The 26,309-nt window shown below is 39.8% G+C and overlaps 2 protein-coding genes and 1 long non-coding RNA gene across 3 annotated transcripts; 1 reads left to right on the forward strand and 2 right to left on the reverse strand.

The window, feature by feature from the left end:
- Positions 1 to 600: 600 nt before the first annotated feature.
- Positions 601 to 2,778, reverse strand: LOC137071795 (uncharacterized). The gene is made up of 3 exons (XM_067439994.1): positions 2,285 to 2,778; positions 1,579 to 1,760; positions 601 to 1,183 (listed from the first exon to the last, which is right to left on the reverse strand). The coding sequence occupies exons 1-3, from the start codon at positions 2,433 to 2,435 to the stop codon at positions 713 to 715; spliced, it is 804 nt and encodes a 267-aa protein (XP_067296095.1). The 5' UTR covers positions 2,436 to 2,778; the 3' UTR covers positions 601 to 712.
- A 3,965-nt stretch (positions 2,779 to 6,743) lies between these two features.
- On the forward strand, positions 6,744 to 7,708 carry LOC137071796 (uncharacterized). Its single transcript, XR_010904497.1, has 3 exons — positions 6,744 to 7,211; positions 7,294 to 7,379; positions 7,539 to 7,708. It is a non-coding gene; the product is annotated as an uncharacterized lncRNA (long non-coding RNA).
- Positions 7,709 to 11,126: 3,418 nt separating this feature from the next.
- On the reverse strand, positions 11,127 to 26,306 carry LOC137071633 (G2/M phase-specific E3 ubiquitin-protein ligase-like). The gene is made up of 5 exons (XM_067439815.1): positions 26,147 to 26,306; positions 25,831 to 26,012; positions 25,492 to 25,664; positions 24,559 to 24,773; positions 11,127 to 11,421 (listed from the first exon to the last, which is right to left on the reverse strand). The coding sequence occupies exons 1-5, from the start codon at positions 26,304 to 26,306 to the stop codon at positions 11,405 to 11,407; spliced, it is 747 nt and encodes a 248-aa protein (XP_067295916.1). The 3' UTR covers positions 11,127 to 11,404.
- Between the last annotated feature and the right edge of the window lie 3 nt (positions 26,307 to 26,309).

Genomic DNA, 26,309 nt, shown 5'->3' on the forward strand with positions numbered 1-26,309 from the left:
TTAAATGTTGATTTGCCAATTATCATAATTTGCAATAAATTCTGTTTGTGAATATGGGTGGTACAAGTTTAATAAATTATGACATTATGCATCTTTATATATTTCTTTCATTGAAAAACATCCCTATGGTGACATTTCTGCCAAATTATATTGTGCTGCTTCTTGCACATCACATACAGCAGTTTGGAAATTAAATCACTAGTAAGTGGCATAGAAATGTTGATGAAAATAATGTAACCTAAAACCATACACTGAACTTAACTGACAGTAACCAAGCTAATTATAAGTTTACAGATATAACATTGTATTGTGGAAGTAACACATGACGAAAATGTCTTTATTAATCATAAATAGCTTAATTCTTAAATTAAAACGTAATATAGATTGGTTTATTTATGCTGCTAGTTAGATGTGATATAGCAAAATAAGGGTTAGAATTCTACATCATCTTGTGTTTTGTGTTTCTTTTTTACATAAAGAACTGCGAATGCAAGTACCCAAAGTCAAAGTGTTTTATTTTCCAATGTTCAGTACAATGGAAACGAATAGCTATAGAGCTGTGATACAAAATTACCAACAAGAAAACAAATATTTAAAAGTGAAATAGAATTGTGTGATAACTATACAAAATAAATTAAAGCTGTGCATGACATATTTACAATATGCTAGAAAATCTGTTTACACTTTACATCATCCCTTAAATGTGACACCATTACAGGTTTGTATACTGACTGACAGATGCATCCAGTGCATGGTTGTGGCCCACTAAATACTTTAAAAAGCACGTATCAACCTCGTGTTGGAAATGTGGCAGTACATGTGGTGGCAAAGTCCGCATTCTGTGTTCTAAATGTTTGCAGTAAGCGGAGATGGCATCACCGGTGTTTTCATTTGATGCCAGCTTTTCTAGACTTTGCCCGATGATCCGCATCAAGTTTGTGGACTCCTCTGAGGAGGATTCATCTTGCACCTTCCTGCGCTTTCCTGGAGGCCTTGATTGAATGTTGATGCTGTGCTCCTTTTTCTTGGCTGTGGACTCAGCTCCACAGATGGTAGATTCAGCCAAAGGTGTACTGGGCCGTAACTCAGCCTCAATGAAGCTGGGCTCCTCATGGGTGCCAATCCAGGTGTCACTGTTGGTACCATCTGAGGGTGAACAGGATTCACTTTCAGACAAAGGCTCCTTAAAGAAACAAAACGTGAACGGTGTGATAACATAGTTGCTTACATTTGTTCACCAATCACCCATAACAATAATGGGGCATTACTAAAACAATACCCTGCAAATTGGCAATATGGATCTATTCAGATGCACATTGAGGAAGTTAATGTTTGAGTTACTTGTAAATAGACCCATCTGGACATTCAGTGGCCACTTTACCAAAAGCAAAATGTTAATTTTTATTCTTAAACAAAAAAAGATTTATATATATATATATATATATATATATATATATATATATATATATATATATATATATATATATATATATATATATATATATAGAGAGAGAGAGAGAGAGAGAGAGAGAGAGAGAGAGAGAGAGAGAGAGAGAGAGAGACAAAATGTTTATTTACCCTGGTAGTTAGATTTGAGGTGCTCTCCTTCCTTTTTGTGTGAGGCTCTAGAAACTGCAGGCGGGTCAGGATCCATAGCTGCCTGCCAGTCTTCTGAGCTCCAGAACTTCCTGAGGGTCCAGGTTTCTTGTAACGCATGTACTGGGTTCGCAGTGAATCCCACCGCTTCTTGAGCTCTTTCTCTGAGGGACAAAGTAAAACAATTTAAGCATTAAGCTGAGTTATGTTAACTTCATGGCTATTTGTAATTTTAATTTCTGTACTATTGTTAACTGGATGTATTCTAGATGACAGCACATTTCATTTTTATACAGTCACTAGAACACATTTCTCAATACTTTTTTAGGTCACTTTTGCAAAACTCCACACAGTTAGTACAACAGAAATCTATGAGGGCTAAACTGTGGATCATTTATCATTGCTTTTGGACATGAAGACATGAATTAAGTGTTTTGATATCTAGTGCATTTTGAAGGTGAAATTAACCGCTGTGCAAAGATGGAAGTTGGTTAATTGAACTGTGTGAAGAATTTTGCAAAGGGACCCAAGTAATAGTGTCCAAACGATTATTATAAAAAAATATTGCACTGCTTGCATAAAACAACTTATTTTGGTAGACACACAACCTAACACATGCAGTTCTTAAAAAAAAAATAGACTACTGAAGAAGAAAAGAAGTAAACTATCTCGAAAAGGGAAATCTTACCTGATATGACAAGTTTATTTGCCATCTCACGCCACATTTCAGCTTTCGCCACACGGTTGACATAACATTTTTCTGTAATGTCATACAACGCCGGCCTTTCCTGGTTCATGCTGATCAATTCGTCCTCACTTGCCTCGGTCCACACAGCCATATCTTTTAACAATATTCACGTGTATTGGAATGAGGAAAATAAACAAATGAGACAGGCGCTCTGTGTGTTCCCTCTTGACTCCGTCGTTTACTTGCTTCGTCACTTCCGTTTTTATTTTCTCGTGCTCTGGTTCGCTAGCTGAACAGCCAATCAGAACGATCATATGTCCCGACTGCCCGACATGCGGCGACGCCGATTTAACATGTCGAATCGGCTGAAAAACAGCCGACGAGGACCAACGCAAGCCGACGATGTGGAACCATGTGGAACACACCGAGGAAACTTTGTTGGCCGACGCACAAAAACTGCCCGACGGCCGATCGTCGGCTTGGTGTGTTCCGGCCTTTAAGAGGATCAAAACCTTTCATAATAGTTGTCTTAAAACCAATACCCAAAACTCTTCAAATGTTGACTAGTGTACAATAAATCTGCAGATTTGTATACATATACACATACAGTATACATATACAAACCTGATTCCAAAAAAGTTGGGACAGGTAGCAATAACCAATAAGTATGTACATTTAACTTTTCTGGCCTCTTATTGGGTCCCAACTTTTTTGGAATGTGTAGCTCTCATGAAATCCAAAATGAGCCAATATTTGGCATGACATTTCAAAATGTCTCACTTTCAACATTTGATATGTTATCTATAATCTATTGTGAATAAAATATAAGTTTATTAGATTTGTAAATTATTCCATTCATTTTTTTACTCACAATTTCTAGTGTCCCAACTTTTTTGGAATCAGGTTTGTACATATACATATAATGCTCTGTGAACTGCACGTGCAGCACAATTTGTTTGCCAGGCGTGCTAAAGGCTGGGTATGCTCACATGGCTAATTCTCTGTATATGAATTACAAGAATTGACAAATTACATGTTTTGCTTTCAAAATGTTTGTGGATTGTTTAATGTTGTATCAGCGTTTTACTCACGTCTTCCACTTGAAGAGCTGGATGGTGAAATTGAGCATCCAGGAGCAGGTGAACCTGATGCATCAGAAGTATATTCAGCAGACAAATCATTGGCAGTGTTTTGCAGAGTGGAAGCAATATCTACATAGCATAAACAAAAAAACTGCATTAAAAAACACTGCAGAAACAAGAAACACACTGACACACTGTAATACAAGTAAAGAGTACAGCAAACAAAGTACAGAATAAAAGGGACTGGGGTGTTGTTTTTACAGTTCATCTAATTGTATGCATGTACACAAGTCAACATTTAAAGTGGATCAGACCTTTAATAATAGTTGTCTTGAAACCAATACCCGTTCGTGTGAACTTAATTAACTTTTTGATCCCCTTCAAATGTTGTCTAGTGTATATGTATCAAGTGTAAAACCATTGATTTGAAAACTTACTTGGGATTTGGGCTATTAGTTTTCTTGCTTCAATCGGTCTCAGAAAGCCACCTAGATCATCATCTTTCAAAAACTGTAGGTCATCTATGGTCTCCACACCTAGGCTGTTCAAACCCTCTATGGCTAGCTTTGAAGTTATAGGGTTTGGGAACACATTCTCAATAAAAGTCAACAATGCATCCATTTTTGTTGGGAGAGGACAGTTTATCCTTTTTACAGATGAACAACGCTGTGCTTCAGAGTAATGACCTTCAGTCCCATAAAACTGTACTCATTTAATGGATAATAATCCAGACATTCCTCAGCATTTACACAAATCAATTCCTTTGTCGCAGGCAAAATCTCATAAAGTCCATAATCATGCAAATACACTGAGGGGCGGGGAGTCACAAGGAAAGTCATCTCATCATCTTTCACAAAAGTCATAGTCATATGTGGACAAGTCAACACTTTTAAGCTTTGGTGAAAAAAATGACTGTGAGTGAAGATATGCTTGAAGAAGTTGATGGTTGTGTGACAATGTCTTGCATACATTTTTGAAGTTCTGTGTTCTTCTCAGACTTCTTTTGAAGTAGGAATGTTTGCTTTCAAATCTTAATGACCATAAACGAATTAAAGGTCCAAGACTTAAAATGAGTGACTTTTAGTGAAGCATGTAATGATGTTTTGGTTTCAAATTTTCACCAGGAAACAGCTCCTTTCTTGTTTCCAGATATTCTGGTATTAAGACATTGAGATATGCAATCTGTGCAGTGGTAATCTTGGGAGCACACACTAGCTCAACCAGTTCTTTCAACTTAAGAGTCAGCTGCCATACAGGGTCTTGTGACTCTACTCTGTCTCCAATTATGACAGGAAGAAATCTGAGGAGACACCAGTTCTCAGCTGCTTGACCACCTAACTTTCTGCCTTTTTCACATATCTGAGAGGGGGCAGAACCAGCATCAGAATCCAGATATTTGAAATGTGCAAGTCTCCTGTTCAGCTGTGTATATGAAAACCACTTCCTTTTTACAAAGGATTCCAAGAAAATGGCAAGATCAATAGCTACAACGCCTTCAAACAAGTCATGGCCAAGGCATGGGGGAAGGCCAGGCTGAGCAACATGAAAATATTTGAGAGAGTTGAAAATGGAGTCAAACTTTAACCCATTTACAACATTTTCTTCGGTCGTCCTTAGAGTTTCCACTGCCGCCTTATAGGACTCAACTGTGCGATTGGGAAAGTCTACACACACATTCTGAAGTTCACTGCGAGATACCAAACAATACCTACAGCAATGCTTGGCAGTACTGAAGTTCTGTGAGTAACCACCGATGCAGTGGGACCCCAAATTATCACCTATAACAGCCACTATTGTTGCACGTACTATGTCAACCGAAGATGTCACAAATCCATGCTCTTCAAGTTCTTTGACATCTGCCAACAACTTAGAAAAAATCTTGGTTTGACCAAAATAGTTAAAGTCTCTCTCATGACACAAAAGTGATAACTGAATGTTATCAATGCATGATCTGTAAAATGGCTCAAAGTTGCCAAGTGTAAAATACACTCCAATCATTTTGTGTCTTTTTTTAGCTGACCCAAGGGGATTCAAAATCTCAAAGGCATCCTGGTACAAGATAAGTTGGATTGTAATCTCAGGCTGCTTAAACAAGTCATTGGATTTGAATACAGAGCCATCACAGATGTCAGAGAAAACAGAGTGTACATGCTGATGTTTGGTACACTGCTCCCACACCACTGGATCCATTAACATGGTTTTTAAAGTGTTCTTCAATGGAATATACTGTGCATAACGTTGGTTTCGGTTCTCATCACGACCAGGATACATACTTTGTGGACGCACATACGAAAAGTTTTTCTGATAATACTGTCTTCTTTGGTATTCTGTGGAAAGTAATGAATTACAAGCTGAATGTAAATCTTGGCCTTGCAAAGTCTGCGCCACAGATTCAATATCAGATTGTGAGAGGGCCGTTTTTGACTTGAGTATTTCCCTGAACATCTTCTGTGTGTACTGATGACAGATATAATTTAATCCACTGAATTCCTCCAAAATCATCTGAATGGTTGACGATGGCACCAGGTATTTTCCTTGTAGCTGCATATAAAACAGGCAGAGATTTTTCATGTACAATGACTTTGCGTTACATTTCGTCAGTGAGTCTGTGAATTCACTTTCATCAACTCATCCTCAGTAACATCAAAAAATGCTGAAGCAGGTTGCTCAGATAAAGTATCCATAATCCGCAACTGTGCAAATGTCGAAGTCCTGTGCTTTCGTGAAACATGGGCAGTGAAACTTGATCTTAAGCTGAACTTTTTGTCACATTTTTCAAAAGGACAACACACCACCTCTCCCTTGGATAAATGTGACCTGAGATGAGAGAGGACATTTTTCATGTCTGTAAATGGTTGTTGACAGTCTGTATTGTTGCAAACAAACGTGCCCGTCGAATCATCAAAATGAGTATGTGGTCTTTTGTGATGGCGATAAACATGAGCTTTGAGAGCATTGTATTTTGAGAATTTACATTTGCATTCTGGGAAGCAACATGGAAATTGAGTATTTGCTTCATGTCTGTGTAAGATTTGATGACTAACATATCCCTTAACTGTCTTCAGAGAGCAATCACAAAATTTGCACGAATACATCATCATCCATGTGGTTAAAGGTAACACACCTCATAAGATGAAATCCGTTGTCCTTGCATATGAGAGTTGTTAAATGATTGTGTAAGGCAAGCAACCTTCTAAAATAACAACAACAAAACTCTGAAACCTAGCACTTTTTAATGCTACTTGCATCAAACATTAAGCATAAGATTTAAAGCCGTATGTGATTAGCCATTGTAATTGTATTCAACTGTTGCCAATTAATGTTTAAAATACATTGGATGACATGTTAACAGATTTTTTTAAACACTTACCATTCACCACTCGACATCGAGGTCTGTGATTGTTTTGTAGTCACTGTTGTTGCATTCATACAGCAGAATATGTTGTCTAAACGGTCACTTTTACACACAAAGCTACTTAACAAAGTCACTTATGATTTTTGAAAACAAACTGAGGCCTGTAATTAATCCAGCGAACCCAACTCCGCTCCGTGTTTTAGCTTATTTGCCATGTCAATGACCATGTTTCCCGACCAAAACAAAAACACAGGGATTTTTTCCGTGAGGCTTTTTTACGCTATTTTGGAGCCATGATGTGCCACCTGCAGAATTAGGCTGCTGCTTTGTCTCTTGGCTGATGCCGTTGGGCCGAGGGCAATGATTGAAATGGCGTGCGTGAAGACGGGACAAGAAAGGTCAAAACAGTGCAGAAATGCACACCAAAAAATGTCTGCCATAGAAAGCAAAAGGGGAAATTTCCTGCGACATTGGGAGGTAATCATACTGGGTAAATATGCTGGCATGTAATATTAAACATAAAATTGAAATCAACAAGTGTTACTGTATTTACGTTGTTTTTGCTGTTGCAGTGCACCCTTGGCCTGGTCCTCAGTGGGTGAGGTCACATCACTAAACTGTCTGAAGAAGTAAGGTGTCGTGGACCATCATAAAATTTGTAAGTGCATTACATATTTAATGAACAAATATTTTTAGTAAAAAAAAATGTTGTATGTAAGAAACGCAAGAACATCTAAAAAGAGTAACATGATCAGACATGATAATGAATATAGATGTGTGATGTATGACAAATAATATTTTCTCTCATTTTTTAAAGGCATCAACATGGAGATTGAATTGAAGACCATTGTTCTGTTTGAAGTGTAGCTTGTGGAAGATGCAATGTTGAAATTAATTTGTGCTGTCAATGTTGTATTTTAAGCATATAAGCAATGTTAGTTATTATTATTGTTATTTACAATGGAAACTACTGTAACAGAAGAAAATAAAGAGGGACAAATACAAAATATTTTCTCTAATGACTTTTTGTGTGACATATAACATACATTTCATGAACTACATATACAATTATCTGTAAGCCATAATCAAAATCAAAATGCTGTACATGCCTTTCAAAATTATGGTTCATCACAGTTATTTTTTTTTCAAATAATGGTCAACACTTGTTATTTTAAATAACGGTCAACACATGTTATTTCAATTTACAGTCAAACTCTGTTAAATAATGATTAAAACATGATTTCAGTTTACAGTCAAAACATGCTTTATGAAGTAATGGTATCAACATGTCATTTATATCTACATTCAAATCATGTTTAGTTAAACAACTGCTACACCATGTTTTTACATTTACAGTTAAAACATGTTTTATTAAATAAGGGTTTAAACATGTTACGTGAACTTACAGTCAAATAATACCATTACATTTAATGGTGTATGTATGTATTTGCAATTATACAGACAAAATATGTTATTTCAGATTATGTTTTAAACATTTTATAGTACTGTATGGTCAATGTTCTTTTTTAATTTTGCTGTGTAAACATGTTACTTCAGTTCATGGGGTTTTACCGTTATTTTCATTAATGGAAAACGTTTGGCACCCTGTGCTGCCATGCATTTGCTCATTTTTTTCTGTGTTTTTTTTTTTTACAGTGTAGGTTGTTGCAAAATCGTGTGTTTAACCCCTAACACCAAAACTGTTAGGGGTTAACAGTGTGTAGCTGGCATAAAAAAGGTACTGAATACATGGGGTCAACAAAGCCAAGATACAGACAGCACAAAACACAGAACACGATGCAAGACCTTTTTTTATGCAACATGGTCAGAATCTGCTGTAAACCAGATGTCAATTTTTTTTTTATGTACAGTCTTGTTCAAAATAATAGCAGTACAATGTGACTAACCAGAATAATCAAGGTTTTTAGTATATTTTTTATTGCTACGTGGCAAACAAGTTACCAGTAGGTTCAGTAGATTGTCAGAAAACAAACAAGACCCAGCATTCATGATATGCACGCTCTTAAGGCTGTGCAATTGGGCAATTAGTTGAAAGGGGTGTGTTCAAAAAAATAGCAGTGTCTACCTTTGACTGTACAAACTCAAAACTATTTTGTACAAACATTTTTTTTTCTTCTGGGATTTAGCAATCCTGTGAATCACTAAACTAATATTTAGTTGTATGACCACAGTTTTTTAAAACTGCTTGACATCTGTGTGGCATGGAGTCAACCAACTTGTGGCACCTCTCAGCTGTTATTCCACTCCATGATTCTTTAACAACATTCCACAATTCATTCACATTTCTTGGTTTTGCTTCAGAAACAGCATTTTTGATATCACCCCACAAGTTCTCAATTGGATTAAGGTCTGGAGATTGGGCTGGCCACTCCATAACATTAATTTTGTTGGTTTGGAACCAAGACTTTGCCCGTTTACTAGTGTGTTTTGGGTCATTGTCTTGTTGAAACAACCGTTTCAAGGGCATGTCCTCTTCAGCATAGGGCAACATGACCTCTTCAAGTATTTTAACATATGCAAACTGATCCATGATCCCTGGTATGCGATAAATAGGCCCAACACCATAGTAGGAGAAACATGCCCAAATCATGATGCTTGCACCTCCATGCTTCACTGTCTTCACTGTGTACTGTGGCTTGAATTCAGAGTTTGGGGGTCGTCTCACAAACTGCCTGTGGCCCTTGGACCCAAAAAGAACAATTTTACTCTCATCAGTCCACAAAATGTTCCTCCATTTCTCTTTAGGCCAGTTGATGTGTTCTTTGGCAAATTGTAACCTCTTCTGCACATGCCTTTTTTTTTAACAGAGGGACTTTGCGGGGGATTCTTGAAAATAGATTAGCTTCACACAGACGTCTTCTAACTGTCACAGTACTTACAGGTAACTCCAGACTGTCTTTGATCATCCTGGAGGTGATCATTGGCTGAGCCTTTGCCATTCTGGTTATTCTTCTATCCATTTTGATGGTTGTCTTCCGTTTTCTTCCACGTCTCTCTGGTTTTGCTCTCCATTTTAAGGCATTGGAGATCATTTTAGCTGAACAGCCTATCATTTTTTGCACCTCTTTATAGGTTTTCCCCTCTCTAATCAACTTTTTAATCAAAGTACGCTGTTCTTCTGAACAAAGTCTTGAACGACCCATTTTCCTCAGCTTTCAAATGCATGTTCAACAAGTGTTGGCTTCATCCTTAAATAGGGGCCACCTGATTCACACTTGTTTCTTCACAAAATTGATGACCTCAGTGATTGAATGCCACACTGCTATTTTTTTGAACACACCCCTTTCAACTAATTCAACTAATTGCCCAATTGCACAGCCTTAAGAGCGTGCATATCATGAATGCTGGGTCTCATTTGTTTTCTAAAAATCTACTGAACCTACTGGTAACTTGTTTGCCACGTAGCAATAAAAAAATATACGAAAAACCTTGATTATTCTGGTTAGTCACATTGTACTGCTATTATTTTGAACAAGACTGTACATAAGATTTTATCTACACAATGTACACAAAATTTGTATGTTAAGTTAAAAGTTTACTTGAGAATGAACAATGTACAGTGGATATTAAATAATCTACACCCCTGTTAAAATGGCATTTTTTTGTGATGTACACTGTAAAAAAAAATACCTGTAAAAAAAACGGAAATATTCCGGCAGCTGGGCGCCAGAAAAAAAACTGTAAAATAACAGAAAATAACCAACACGTAAAAAAACGGAAATATTCCGGCAGCTGGGGCGCCAGAAAAAAAACTGTAAAATAACAGAAAATAACCAACACGTAAAAAAACGGAAATATTCCGGCAGCTGGGGCACCAGAAAAAAACTGTAAAATAACAGAAAATAACCAACACGTAAAAAAAAAAATGGAAATATTCCGGCAGCTGGGGCGCCAGAAAAAAAACTGTAAAATAACAGAAAATAACCAACACGTAAAATTACAGTAATATTCCATAGTTCAAAATACAGGTTTTATCTGTCATTTATATGAAAGTTTCTATATTTAAAAAAGAAAATTATGTAAAAAATAAGGATTACAAATTGTGGAAAATTATGTAAAAACCATGAAATTAGATTGAACACTGCTACAACTCAAATAACCACCCTAGAGTGCAAAATATTGTTTTTGTAGTTTTTATTTAAAAAATTGAACTTTAAAGTTGTTTTAAAATAGTAATGTGATCACAATATAGTTTGTTCATAATGACCACAATATACCTATATAAAAAGTTATATCATAAATGCAAAAATATAAAAAAAACATAGCAGCATACCAATATTAAAATTAGTTCATGACTTCAACATTTTAACAATATAACAATTAGTTCATAACTACAACAATACAATTTTTTTATAATAACTGCAACAGTGTAAGATATTGTACAATAGCAATTTGTTATACACATATATATGGCGAAAAAGAGGATTTGTCTCATCAACAGATGAGTCATGAAAATAAAATAATTAAATGACGAAAACAAAGTCTGTAACACTCAAGAATTTCTCTAAGTTAATATAGAGAGATTTGACAGGCTTACGAAAGTTTTTACTCCATCCATCCATAATCCACAATTTTGCTCATCAACGAAAGAACCTTTAGACTGACTGCCAGTTCCTTTCTTGACATGTTCTTCTATCTCGACTTTTGATCCCGTCTCGGGGTTTATCTTGAAAAGGCATCTGTGAGAGAGAAAAGAAACCTCAGTAATAAATCATTGAGTGTATGTGATGATGCTTGTGAGTCTCTAAAGCCCCGTTTCCACCAGAGGAACTTTACCCAGGAACCAGGAACTTTGGGTGGTACTTCGTGTGTTTAGACCGCAGGAACCAGGGTCTAAATGAAGTTCCGGGTAAATATTTCCCCCTCCAAACGGCCCTGCTCGCGAGGTAGTACTTTTTCAAAGTTCAGGAACTTTCGAGGGCGGGACTTGGGCGCTGAACATGCTGATTGGTTGAGCTGACGCAGCATTTTATTTCAACTCGGCATTTTTAAAAGTCTTTTGCGAGGTTCGGTCTACGTTCAGTAATAATCAGTCTTACACGCCGCGCTCATGTTGACAAGAGAGGAAAGTTAATTTTTCTGAAGGGTTAACTTTTTATTTCGTAAGTTATGAAGATAATGTTGGAGTAATGACACAGCGTATATTGCCCCATGCAGTTTTTACTTTAACTGCGCCTGACAGAAGAATTTTTTTTTTCTCAGATGATTATTTAAACAAATAAATAGCTTATAATATAATACTGTATTAGTCCTGGTGGCCGTTAAGAGTCGCTATGGCTTCAGTTAACACACTCCAGCTGCTGGAGAAAACAGCGGCGACATTTTTGATGTGGCAGACAAACTGCTTATGTGATAAAATGATTGCGATTGAAAGTCATTACATGTAAACACCAAATCGGTTTAGATAACGTCTCATGTAAACAGTCCACTAAATCTTTCAATCGGTACACACAAAAATGATTACTGCCCGTTAGGGCTGTCATTTTTTTTTAAAAATCTAATTCGAACAGAATTAAAATATCAAGCAATGCATTCAAATATATTAAATTATCTACAACACCGCGCACTCCAGCAGCTGGAATGTGTTTACGGATGCCATAGCAACTCTCAACGGCCACCAGGACTTTACAGTTTTATAAAAGCTATTCATTTGTTGTAAAGTGTAATAATCATCTCAGAAAAAATAAATTCTAATGTCAGGCGCAGTTGAAGTAGTTAATGATTGTTTGCTTACATAGGCTTAGGGACAGTGTCATTATGCCAACATTATCTTCATAACTTCTTATGAAATAAAAAGTTTCTCCCTCAGAAAAATGTATTTTCCTCTCTTGTCATGCTTGGTGCATGAGCGCGACGTGTGCTCTTCAGTGGTGAAGGCGCGCTGTGCCTACATCACATAAGGACGCACACTCAAAAGTAATCCGGTCAGGTAATTTACATGGTGAAATGTTTAGTTTGATCGATTCATGAAAAGGTTTATCCACCCATCTCAAAACGATTACAATTTCATTCAGTTTGGGCATTTTTATTACGATTGATCAGGTGTTTATATGGAGCATTTTCCTTCAGATTGGACTTTTAAACTGATTACAGTGCTCCATGTACGCACCGACAGTAAAAACAATTGCGCTACATGGCACTTTAAAAACCGGATAGTTTATTTATAGTTCGATTACGGATATTTCACGTCATCTTCGAATGCATATCGAAAAAGTGACAGCCCTTGTCCGTCACTGGCTTGGAGGAGCAGTCGCGTGCAGTCCTACATCACTGGACTAATTTGCCTAATCTTCTCGGAACTTTATCGTGGTCGAAACGCAGACAGCTGCAGGTCTGGGGGGGAGAAAAGTTCCTGTAAAAAAGTTCCTGGTACAAATTGTTCCGGGTAATTTTGGTGGAAACGGGGCTTAAGTGAGGATGCGCGTGTGAGTGTATGTGAGGATGCGCGTGAGTCTAAGTGAGGATGCGCGTGTGAGTGTATGTGAGGATGCATGTGAGTCTAAGTGAGGATGCGCGTGTGAGTGTATGTGAGGATGCATGTGAGTCTAAGTGAGGATGCGCGTGTGAGTGTAAGTGAGGATGCGCGTGAGCCTAAGTGAGGATGCAGGTGTGAGGATGCAGTGTATGTGAGGATGCAGTGTATGTGAGGATGCAGTGTATGTGAGGATGCATGTGAGTCTAAGTGAGGATGCGCGTGTGAGTGTATGTGGGATGCGCGTGAATCTAAGTGAGGATGCGCGTGTGAGTGTATGTGAGGATGCGCGTGAGTCTCAGTGCGGATGCATATGAGTGTAAGTGAGGATGTGCGTGAGTGTATGTGAGGATGCATGTGAGTCTATGTGAGGATACGTGCGTGAGTGTATGTGAGGATGCGCGTGAGTCTAAGTGAGGATGCGCGTGTGAGTGTATGTGAGGATGCGCGTGAGTCTAAGTGAGGATGCCTATGAGTGTAACTGAGGATGCGCGTGAGTGTATGTAAGGATGCATGTGAGTCTAAGTGAGGATACGTGCGTGAGTGTATGTGAGGATGCGCGAGTCTAAGTGAGGAAACGTGCGTGAGTGTATGTGAGGATGCATGTGAGTCTAAGTGAGGATGCGTGTGTGAGTGTATGTGAGGATGCGCTGTAGGAAATTGTTCCTGTGTCTTTGTGTGTCTCAGTCTCTGCTCAGCAATCAGTTACAGCTTCAGGATCCTGGGAGAGTGCAAGTCAATGAACCACACGAGTAGAGTCAATATGGTTTATTCAGAATGCAGCTCTCAAAGTACAACAGGAAAAGCAGTGATACTTATACATCAATCCACGCCCTAATAGTTGGACGCACCCTACATAGGAAACAGAAAGATAACTCCATATATGTCAACAATATAGAAATGCACGCATTTGGCTGTCAAATACCAGGAATAGATAGCTCTGTAGTTAGATGATAACAGCTGGGTGGGTGCACGCTGTACACAGCAAAATAGAACACAAACATCAGTTCCCCTTTTATGTTATCAGAAAGACAGTTTGCAGAAAACACATACGCAGAATATATATGCACATATAATCTTTCAATCCCCTCTTTTAAGCTGAAAGCTTAAAGTTTTGAAATTGGTTCATAATGATGTGGCGGTGTCATGCTAGAGATCGTAGCATATACTTTATTCATCAAACATTGCATTAAGCATGGCCCAAAGATACACACGGCCAATAAAATCAGCAGTATTGGAATCAACATTGGCACAAAGGGTGTTACCCAACCAAACAAAGAATGCATCAGCCCCCAACCCCAATCCTTCTCTTTGCTTTCATCCATACAGCTTATGTGCCATCTTTCTCAGCTCTTCCACAGCATGGCCCACGGCTCCTTCAGCTTCATCCTCGGCAGGAACAAAGGTGCAGCACTGATCCCCCACCATGGCACAGACGCCCCCCTTATCAGCCAGGAGCATGTCCAATGCCAGGCGGTTTTGCGTGGTCATCAGGCGCAGGGCACCTAGTTCTCTTCTCACCCCTGTCATACCATCAGTGGTGTCATTGACAAACTTTGCCAGTCGATAATTTAATATATATTCTAATTTCAATATGTTCAGGTAAAAAAGGGTGTTGGGGCCTGGAACCATTCTGACGATGGTCAACGCAGCGGGCTCTGGGCAGCCATGCATAGTCTCTTCCTCCAGGCCACTCATACAGAAACGTACAGGAATGATCATAAGCAGACTGGTCTAATACGGGCATGGAGATGCTGACAACAGATGACATTATTTGTTGACATACATAACAGGAGTCATTGGTGACATCCCGAGCAGTATAGTTGGCATATTGCCAAAACAGATTATCAGTCGGCCTTACAGCCAAGGTACAGGTCATACAGAGAGTAATTACACTCACATAATACAGCTGCATTCTGAAAATATGCATAATATCAATACAACAATAATAACAATGATAGTAATAATGGTTTCAAAGCAAATAAAATCAAAAGGATATTGGTGCTGATGAGTGTTATGTCATGAGCAGCGCTGCGTGTTCAGCTCCTCTGCTATGCAATAACAGACAGTCAGCCAAGCAAAGAATCGTGGTCAGTCCCAGTCAGTCCAGGTCACGCACCGCCCCAGCCTCTCCGTCCCCTGACGCAGTAGTGGTCTTCTTGGAAACCCTACCTAAGTGGCCCCTTGTTCCAGCCTCTCCGCCCCCTGACGCAGTAGTGGTCTTTTTGGAAACCCTACCTAAGTGGCTTGTTAAGGTATCGGACAGCTCCAGTACCTAGACAGACATAGTTACTTCTCTACAATTATTGCCATTGCATTTCCATCAATGCACACGTCCTGGGACACCTGTAACACACAATTATAGTTAGCAGTTTGTCCAGGGATTTTCTTCAGTACTGAAAGCGTGGATCCACTGTGGAAAAGATTCCGTTAGTGCTGCAGTTCGAGTTACCGCCACGATTTTTGTTGGGGAGCTATATTTTGTAGCTTCAAAAGAATCCCCCATCTTTAAAAATTGTTTGACCATCACCTCGTCCCCAATTTTGAACGGGTGTGTTGGGTCTAACGGCAGTGGTGCAGAACTCGAATGCAGCTTCCTCCAGTTTTCATGGAGGGCCTCACATAATAACTTATATAGCATATTAGAGCAGGGGCACGTCACATCCAACGCCACATCCTTTAAGACCCTTATGGGGTGCCATTCTCATCTCGGCTAGGACAACGGGCAACAATTTTGGCCAGTCACTGTGGCCTACTGTATGCATTGCTTTTCTTAATTTGTCCTTAATGGTTCTGTTGGCCCTGCCCAAAAGCAGGGCCTTTGTCTGAGTCAATGGCGAGTGGTATACCATATCTGGGTATAATTTCCCTCATGAGATGTGTTACAACTGTCTTTGCATCTTCCTTAGCGCACGGGAAAGCCTCAATCCATCTTGAAAACTTATCAATAAATACCAATAAGTATTTATATGGACCTTTTTTAGGTAAATGCGTAAAATCTACTTGCCATTATTGTAACGGGCTATCTGGTAGCGGTAAAGTCTGATGCTTTGCTACTGGTTTTGTGGTATTATTCATTGCACATGTCACACATCTCCCTAACGTATCTTGTATTCTTGCTTGCTTGCTGCCAAATCTTGTATGCATAAGAATTTAGACATATCCTCATATACCCCTCTTTGGCCGCGGTGTGTGACACCATGAAATTCCCAAATGAGGAACTAAGCGCATGAGGCTGGCACACAAACGCGGCCATTATTATCAATAACAACGCTCATCCCGTTCTTAGCACATCCAATTGTGCAATCAGGAATCCACTGCCGGCAATAATTAATCAAACCAAGGAATGCCATTAACACATGCTTAGTGGCTGGTCGTTTTTTGTCAACAATTACTTTTATTCGCTCTGGTAAAAAGCAGCTTTTGGCCCTTTGAAAGCACATGGCCTAAATAGTTGACTTCTGATAAGCAGAACTACATCTTCTTTTTTGACACCTTCAAACCACAGTCAGCTAGTCGCTGCAAAAGGCAGACAGTAGCCTCCCTACAGTCTGCAATGGTTTCACCAGTAACCAGGATGTCATCTGCATACTGCAACATTCATGAATTTGTGGGCAATTTAAGATCAGACAAGCAGTCCCTGATTACCTGTGTGAAGACTGCTGGTCAATCAACAAACCCTTATGTCATTCTTATGTGTTGCCCATAAATGATCAGGTAGCCCAAGGTCGTCTGACATTTGATCCCCTGTTTGTGACATGCAAGCAAAATTATGGGGAACTACAGACCCATGAATTGCCATCAAACAAGTATTTTTCTGTTGCATAGCTATTGACAGTTAGCTTAGAGCCAGAGAAACATAAACTTAAACACAGCTTTGACATTAAATCCCTTCCTAAAAGGTTGAAAGGGGACCCTTCCATAAACACAAAACGATGTCTTAATCGAGTGTCAGGGTCATCAGCGCAAAATACTAGAAAAGGAGGAGTTAAGTGACTTTGAAAGGGGACCCCATCAATTCCCACAGAGCTAATGGTTTGTCCAGAGACAGGTCCCTCATAGGTAGACCCCAGCGAGGACATTGTAGCCCCTGTGTCCAAAATGAAGCTATATATGGAGCCATTCACATTCAAATCGACAGTTGGCACGTCACTATTGAGTGGCGAGTCAAAATTGACAGACAATAAAGCTTCGTTGCAGGAGCGGTCGCTGGGGTGCGTGCTCTGTGGGCGGCCCTAGTGATGTTAATATGGGTTGGGCCCCCCTCTTCCTGTATCTTGAGGAGGGGGGACATAAGCAGGCCCAGTACTGCGCTGGGGGCCATAGTTGCAATGCCCTGCTTGCTCATATTGCTGAGGACCCGGAAAACCAGGTCCAGCACCATACATGGGCACAGACAGTGGCCTCTTCCCCATTTTTAGGACAGCGCCTGTTTGTTCGTCCGATATGCGCTTCCTGCACTCCCTATACCAATGTCCTGGCTTCTGACAATAATTACATTTACCTGGCTTCCTACCCTTATTCTGGCCCTGCCCCTGATTCTGGGGTCGGACTGCAACACTGACAACATTTTTCTTGACACCCTGGGTCTGACACAACCCGTCAGACTCTAACGTTCTAATTTTGGCTGTGGCATCTTTAATTTTCAGCGTACTTCTATCACTGAGGTGATGTTTTAGTGTATCCTGATGGGCGGGAGTACAATTAGCCATGAAAGTAGACAAGAACATAGGGTGTTCCTTGTTAACATCTAAATCCAGCCCACCAACATTCATCCAAACATCGATAAATCGCTTCATGAACTGCGCTGGCGGTTCATCCTTTTCTTGTTTACAATTAGTGACCTGTGATAAGTCACGGTTCGCTGCCTTTAGATTTAGCAATTATTTTTTCAACGTTTTCTCCAATTCTGTGATCATTTCGGGCGCCTGATCACGCCACTTGAAGGTAATAAGCGTCTTTTTTGTCTTCCTAGTCTCATCTCTCTCTTCTTCTTTTACTGTCTTTATCTTATCAGTTTCTGGTGCTAACACTGGCACTGCATCTATCAATGCTTCCTCATTGTACGAGTCTCCCAATTTGCACTGTAAAATGAATCTATAATCCGCACCCACTAACTGGCAGTGACGAGAAGTCCTGATCAACATATCTACAAACGGTATAGGTTTCGACGGACTTGGTAGCAGATCGATTATGTCTTTTAGGGCGCTTGGAGACGGAGGCTGAATATTAATTCCCCCTCTTTTCTCCATCCACACGGCCACTACATTCTGCACTTTAGGAGGATCGATGACGGACCCTCAATCAGGTCCTGCATCGTCCACGCATTCGTTCGTTATCATCACACTCAGAATTGTCCCAATTGGTCCCTTCACTTGTAGGAAGTGAGGGATAAATTTTGGGTATTTCTCTTATTTTTTTGTTCTTTTTTGTTTTCGCGAGGTTTCTTCTGAAACCTGGAGGGGTGCAGGCGAAGTTTTCGAAACGCACGCCAAATTAGACGGTGGAACATAAGGTGGAGGGTTTTCCCGTGGCAAAGTACAATGTTCTGACACGGCAGTCGTGGATTTTTTCTTTTTGAGTTTTTCTGGATTAGGAACAGTTTTTAAGACGGCTCTTGGCACGTATGCCCGAGTTTTGTCTCTCCATACATCAGTCATTTTATACCACACATCATATCCCCTTTTCATATAATCATAATCCCAATTTGGATCACCCTGTTTACCATAAATTAGGTCGAATGCACTGCGGAGAAACCCAGGGTCAAATGTTCCTTCCCTAGGATAACTACGCCATTGTGTACCCTCTGTCCAGCCGGCTAAATTATCCAAATATATACTTTAGGAGTTTCACTTGGTTCTGGCTTTGGATATGTTTGCCCCATTTTCAAAGATTAACTGGCCAGGCACTGACACACACAGTTCAATCAATCTATGTATTTCTTTATACAAAAGTAGTATAAATTTTTCCCCTAAGTTTCTCGAGATACAACCAGAACAGGTAGTGAATCAAATTCATCTCTTACCTGTCTGGATGAATCACGTCGGGGTCACCAAACACTGTAGGAAATTGTTCCTGTGTCTTTGTGTGTCTCAGTCTCTGCTCAGCAATCAGTTACAGCTTCAGGATCCTGGGAGAGTGCAAGTCAATGAACCACACGAGTAGAGTCAATATGGTTTATTCAGAATGCAGCTCTCAAAGTACAACAGGAAAAGCAGTGATACTTATACATCAATCCACGCCCTAATAGTTGGACGCACCCTACATAGGAAACAGAAAGATAACTCCATATATGTCAACAATATAGAAATGCACGCATTTGGCTGTCAAATACCAGGAATAGATAGCTCTGTAGTTAGATGATAACAGCTGGGTGGGTGCACGCTGTACACAGCAAAATAGAACACAAACATCAGTTCCCCTTTTATGTTATCAGAAAGACAGTTTGCAGAAAACACATACGCAGAATATATATGCACATATAATCTTTCATGCGCGAGTCTAAGTGAGGATGCGCGTGTGAGTGTATGTGAGTGTATTGAGTGTATGTGATGATGCATGTGAGTCTCTAAGTGAGGATGCGCGTGTGAGTGTATGTGAGGATGCGCGTGAGTGTAAGTGAGGATGCGCGAGTGAGTGTATGTGAGGATGCGCGTGAGTCTAAGTGAGGATGCACATGTGAGTGTATGTGAGGATGCATGTGAGTCTAAGTGAGGATGCGTGTGTGAGTGTATGTGAGAATGCGCGAGTCTACGTGAGGATGCGCGTGTGAGTGTATGTGAGGATGCGCGTGTGAGTGTAAGTGAGGATGCGCGTGAGTGTGAGTGAGGATGCGCGTGTGAGTGTAAGTGAGGATGCGCGTGTGAGTGTGAGGATGCGCATGTGAGTGTATGTGAGGATGCGCGTGTGAGTGTATGTGAGGATGCGCGTGAGTGTATGTGAGGATGCGCGTGAGTGTAAGTGAGGATGCGCGTGTGGGTGTAAGTGAGGATGCGCGTGAGTGTATATAATATGGTGCGCGAGCGCAAATCTCTCTCTGCTCGCGCGCGGAATGTAATGTGCGAGCGCGAATCTCCCTGCTCGTGCGCGAGAACTTTGCGTGCGCTCTCAGATACGCTGCTCTTGTTACAATTTTTTGTCTGGGCTCACTCAGAGAATATGCCTGCACTTAAAACGTGTCCAGTGCAATCGCAAATCTCTCCTCTTCGCCTAAACTAAGCCTGTATGTGCACAGACTGTGTTCCGTGCGCTCGTAAGAAGAGAAATACTCTTCTTTACGGTTTTGTTCTCTTTGCTCTTGGCATAAACTACGGCAACAACCAATCAGAAATAGGCTTCAACGACTGACCAATGAAAACGCGACATCGTACATGAAATCTTATATTGAACCCCACATGGAATCAGAATCACTTCAGTTCAGTGACTTCAATAAAGATGAGTGAGATGGATCCGCTGAATCGACGATATTTTTGTTTTTATGTAAAATAGGCCTAGGTCAAATATATCTTAGAAATGTCTGGGAAGAGGGCAATTGGATTATTTTACATATTAACCTAGACTGTCTACTCTAGCCTATCTGCACAGCCACTTTGTTCACACTACAGGTGCCATGCCCATTTGAAAGTTATATTTTTGAGCCAAATGGATTTAAATGCAGATTCCAAAAGGCAAAAATAATTAAAATCTGAACAAAATGCCCCCTAATAGATATAATATAATAATATATAATGTAATAATAGATAAGGGGACAAAATGCCCCAGTAAAATTGTTGTATCTAACTGCATCAAACACAAATGCAACAGAATAAAACTAATTAAAAATACTGACTACTAAATTAATTAAATCCATTTTGTTGGGAAAATGTTATTGCAATTTGTGAATTAAGTTACCTTTCACCGCAAAAGTTGGCATACATTTCTAAATAATCCACTGGCAGTGGCAGAACTAGACTTTTATACTTGGGGTGGCAAAGCTGCTTTAGGGGGTCCAGAGACCATGAATATCATGTGTTATACTTATTTGCAGGGGCGGCTGATCTATTATGGGCGCTGGGGCGCCGCCCCTCCAACCAAGTAAAAAAAAAAAAAAAAAAAAATTACATTTGAAAAAAACAACGTTACGTGTTTTTCACACAAGAATGAGGGTGTGTGTGTGGGGGGGGGGTATTTTTGTCTGCCAGCTTCATCATGTGCCGCATAACATCAAAAATGTGTAGTTTTATGCTAGGGGCCCCGAGAAAGGGCGCCCACACTATCTAACCAATGGAGCGCTGATATGCTATAAAACGTCAGTAAATATGATCAATTCAACCAATCAGTGACGCGCAGTAATAATTCTCGCAGAGGCAAAGCGCCCATCGGAGAATAACATGAGTTTGGTGTAGTCAAGTGTGACGTGGGACTAAACTATTGCGCGCACACTGAAATACTCGCGCACGCGCACACACACACTGAAACACTTGCACACACACACTGAAATACTTATGCACACACACTGAAACACTTGCGCTCACATTGAAATACTTGCGCACACACACTGAAACACTTGCGCACACACACTGAAACACTTGCGCACACACACTGAAATACTTGCGCACACACACTGAAACACTTGCGCTCACACACTGAAATACTTGCGCACACACACACTGAAATACTTGCACTCACACTGAAACTTGCGTACACACACTGAAATACTTGCGTACACACACTGAAACACTTGCGCGTACACACACTGAAACACTTGCACATACACTGCGCAGACTAACATATATTTGGGCACATATGAAACACGCGGTTACAGGGAGTCCTTGCATATAACCTGAAGGGGGGATTCTGAAATCCACTGCCGCTTCAATATACCAGTATATATTTATATCCTAATTAACTTTATAATCAAAACTTTAATCAATATTTATCCTGTATTATTATAATGATTCTATCCAGTTATGATTTAGTTTTAGTTTCTTGATTTCTAAAGTGTGTATTTGGTCTCTGAGGAGTGATTGAGGGTCTGGCCTAGAGATGTGTGATGTGTCACTAAACACTGGCAACAAGGTCATGTGTTTAGATTTTCGAGGTATCACACACCCCTAACATGTCAGGAGTGCAGTAACAGCGTTTGCTCACTTAGCCCGGCTTCCAGATATGAAATATGGATTTGTCTTTCATTTAATTTATTATGTTTTATTCCTTTTATATTTCCTTTTACTGAAACACTAAAGAGTCAAGATGAATATTGCCTGTGCTATTGTGTGTCCCTCTCACTAAAAGAAAGCACGTTATCAGTATATTTTGGTAAGAACTAGTTAGAACTGGAGCTTAATCAGCTCCAACCTTGGAGAGACTGTGTATCTGTGTATGTACGCAATATTCTACGCTACAGATCAGAATGGTGTTCAATGGGCACCCTAAGAGATGGGTGGACTTGTTGTTCTGGGCAAGCTGGCGCCTGCTCCAGATCTGGAAGGTCACTGCGGGCCTGATTCTGGGGTGAAAGCATCAACAAGTGACACGTCAGTGGAAACGTGCATCAGATTAACTGACTCGAGTGGAAATTTACCATGACTGTGCATTGTCTCTGAGCCAATCAGAACCATCCACATTGCAGTAATGACGTGGATAAGACCTTGAAAACGGTATAACTGTTGGGACAATTGTATGTACGATAGGGCGAGGCAACGAGACGGTGAGAGAGGGAGCGCGGCCTACAAACTCCTTGTGAGACTTGAAGCTGGCTTCTGCTTTTGAAACTGCAAATTATTCTTAAGTAAATTTTTCTTTTATTTAATTGCAATCCTGACTCTGTCTTCATTTCTTCACTACTGGTCCTGGGTCATAAGCTGTTAACCCCTAACAAACCTGTAATGGCCCACGTACTGTTCTGCTGCACCTTGAAACACACGCGTGAGAGAGCAAAAACATTTTAGTGTGACCGGAAGTCGTTTCATTGCAACCGGAAGTCGTTTCTTTCCAACCGGAAGCTTAGTTAATTTGGAAACTGAAGCGCGGTTTATTGGAATCTAGCAGTCATGGCAGATAGCAAGGCTACTGCAGAAGCTGTAAATATTTTGCGAAATCTTCTTTGTTCTCCTGTCTTGATCAACACGATTGCTAATTCCGTTGATTCGAGTCCTTCGACCAGTCAGACTCAGATTGATTCAGAAATTGGAGCATTGTTTAGACCCACACACAACATGGACGCTAGGAGCACAAACCTCACACAGCATGTGACTTTACCGAGCACACCGGGATCAGAGAACCAGACGCCCCGTTTCATAGCGAGACGATACAGCAGCTGGAAACCCAACTCCAAAGGAAAGAGGTACCGCATATTTATGTTTTTCATACAGTTGTTGTAGTTTTTTGTTGTTTTTTGTTGGGTAACGTTAGGCTGATGCAGGCTGATGAATATGAACTTCATTAAAGTTTTAGTTTTATATAATTGTAGTCACCATTCGTTTTGGCAATTACAATTCGCATTTCCACAGTTTTACTACAAATACCATGGTTAAACGATTGATGCTGTAGCAAAATCATGGTTAATTTATGGTTACCATGAACTGTAATATGGTGCCACCACAATACTGTAATTTATCATGGGAAATAACAATAAAATCAATAATAGACAGGTGCTAAAATATTTCATTTAGGCAATGTGGGTTGAAATTGTGATTATCTTTTTTTCTTTTTTTTCTTCACATAAAAGGGTATTAAATTTGATTATTTTCCCTACCTTTCATCGAGCGTATCATTAATTAAGAGAAAAAACACATTAGCTGTGTGTGTATGTGTGTGTGTGTGTGTGTGTGTGTGTGTGTGTGTGTGTGTGTGTGTGTGTGTGTGTGTGTGTGTGTGTGTGTCCCAGATTTAATTGCATGTTTGAGCTGTTTTAACTGAAAGCAACTTGGACTGACATAAAATGACTGACATGTCAGTTGATTTGTATCAAAATGCACATCAGTAATGCTTTTTTCCTTAGGCAGGTTTATAAAAGCAACTTAAATGTCCTAATTAAACTGGCCTAATCCTGACTTAAACAAAGCCCTGACTGTGAAACCAGGCCTAAGAATTTTAATGTATGTGTGTGAGCCCAAGCGTGTGTGTGTCTGAGTGTGTGAGCCCAAGTGTGAGTGAGAATGAATCTGAGTGTGTGGGTGAGAGTTTAAGTCAGTGTGTGTGTGTGTGTGTGTGGGGGGGGGGGGGGGGGGGGGTAGTTAGTGAAGGCCCTGACTGAAACCCCACGGTACGCTACTGTCTATTTTCAAATACTATTTAGGACAGATAGTATGCAAATTATGACGCAGCACCAGTATTCTAAATGTTTTAACACTAAAATGCCCACCTTCAGCATCCTGGAGGTAATCTCTCCAATAGGTGACCACTCGGTTTTCATTCACTCGTCTATTGCTTCCTGTCTCTGACCATCTGATTTCAAACAGCCCATCCATGATATCTGCTGAAAGGTTCCTTGAAGTGAAGCAGAGGGCAGCATGAAAGGCTTCTGGATGTTGCTGGATCTTCTGGAGCACTCCAAGTGTTTTCAAACCATCTCTAAACCTAAATATACCAAATTGAGACAGAAGATAATATAACACTCCATTATTAAATAGTGTTCCGGTCATGTTTATCTTTACCTTCATGGATTTTTAGGTTGTTTGTCTTCCTACAATAGTTTGGGAAGTCAGTTTAAATCTAGACTCATTGGGGATTTAGTTGAGGATGGTGTTAAGTAGCACCAAATTAAATAACTAATCCATTTTTACTACAGAAATTAATCAATCAAAAACTTAATTTAGCTTTTCTTCTAAAGCTAAATGAATTTCCTATTATCACTGTAAAGCTGATTTGAGGCAATCTGTGTCGTAAAAAGCGCTATATAAATGAAGGTGACTTGACTTGTCAGTCACACGTTTCCTGTTTGACTTCCCCGTCACTCATCAGTTACCATAGACACTAATCCTCCAGCCAAGCTGCTCATAATTTTGTTAGTTTTGTCTGTCTTTAGTTCCTCTGTTTTCAGTCGTGAGTGTCGGTTGATGTTTGCTGCTGTTTAAACAGTTAAATGGACTGGTAAACCCCTGTCTGTTCTAGTGTTTATTGTTATTAAAACTTAGAATTGGATCCTATCTACCCTTATCTTCTTCTTATGACAGTCACTTAAACCCTTATTGCTACTACCGAGATAGACCTAAAAGAGTAGCTAAAAAAATTAACTTGCAAAAACACATTTTTGCCCAATAAACTAAGAGAGCATAGTATTCACTGAGACACATACCTTTCAAAGGGACCACGGACACGGTGAACCACTTGAAACATTAGAACATCCTCCAGTAACGGATTCTTGTCCATCAAACTTGTAAGAGGTCTTAAGCGGCCCGCATGAGACAAGTAATCTGTCAAAGATTCAGTAGATGTCTGAAGCTCCTCCACTGTTCTGGATTCAGAAATCTGGTTCCAAAAACAAACAAAACAAAAATTATAACTATATGCACAAACTATATATTTCTTCTTTTTTTTATTTACATCCAAAAGAAAAATATTCATAGCACGCCTTACAAAAAACAAAAAGAAATCGCAAATTGCACAAGTAGAAAACGTAAAAGTGTCCACAAACCCGTTTTAGTTTTTCGTAGAGTTCATTGTCTGCAATGTCCTCAATGACTGGTCTGCTCATCTCTGGTCCTTTAACTAAGCAGCTGAAAAGAGTTTCAGAGAGGAAACATGGCGGTGGGCCTCCATTAACCAGGCTGACAGCAATGGATCGACCAACAAAAAAATATCGGTCATCTCGCACAGCTGTAAAATGAGAATAAAAGTCCAATCAGGCAACTATCACTTTGTTACAATACTGTGGCTCAAAATAAATATTATAAAATGAATTCAGCAAATTCATTATTACTATATTTTTACTGATTCAGTGCAATTCCTACCAAAGGAATCAAGGGCAAAGTTCAAGTGTCCCTCATGTCCCTCAAACATTTCAGAGTGAGATAGTGCTTCCATAAGTAACCTCAGAAATTCTCGTCGAGGTCCACCAAGATCAACAGCCTCTTCAGTTGTTCCTTTGTCGTCAGAGAACTTAATGCACATTGT

Source organism: Pseudorasbora parva, chromosome 3 (assembly GCF_024679245.1).
Source record: "Pseudorasbora parva isolate DD20220531a chromosome 3, ASM2467924v1, whole genome shotgun sequence".
In the NCBI taxonomy this organism is placed as follows: Eukaryota; Metazoa; Chordata; class Actinopteri; order Cypriniformes; family Gobionidae; genus Pseudorasbora; species Pseudorasbora parva.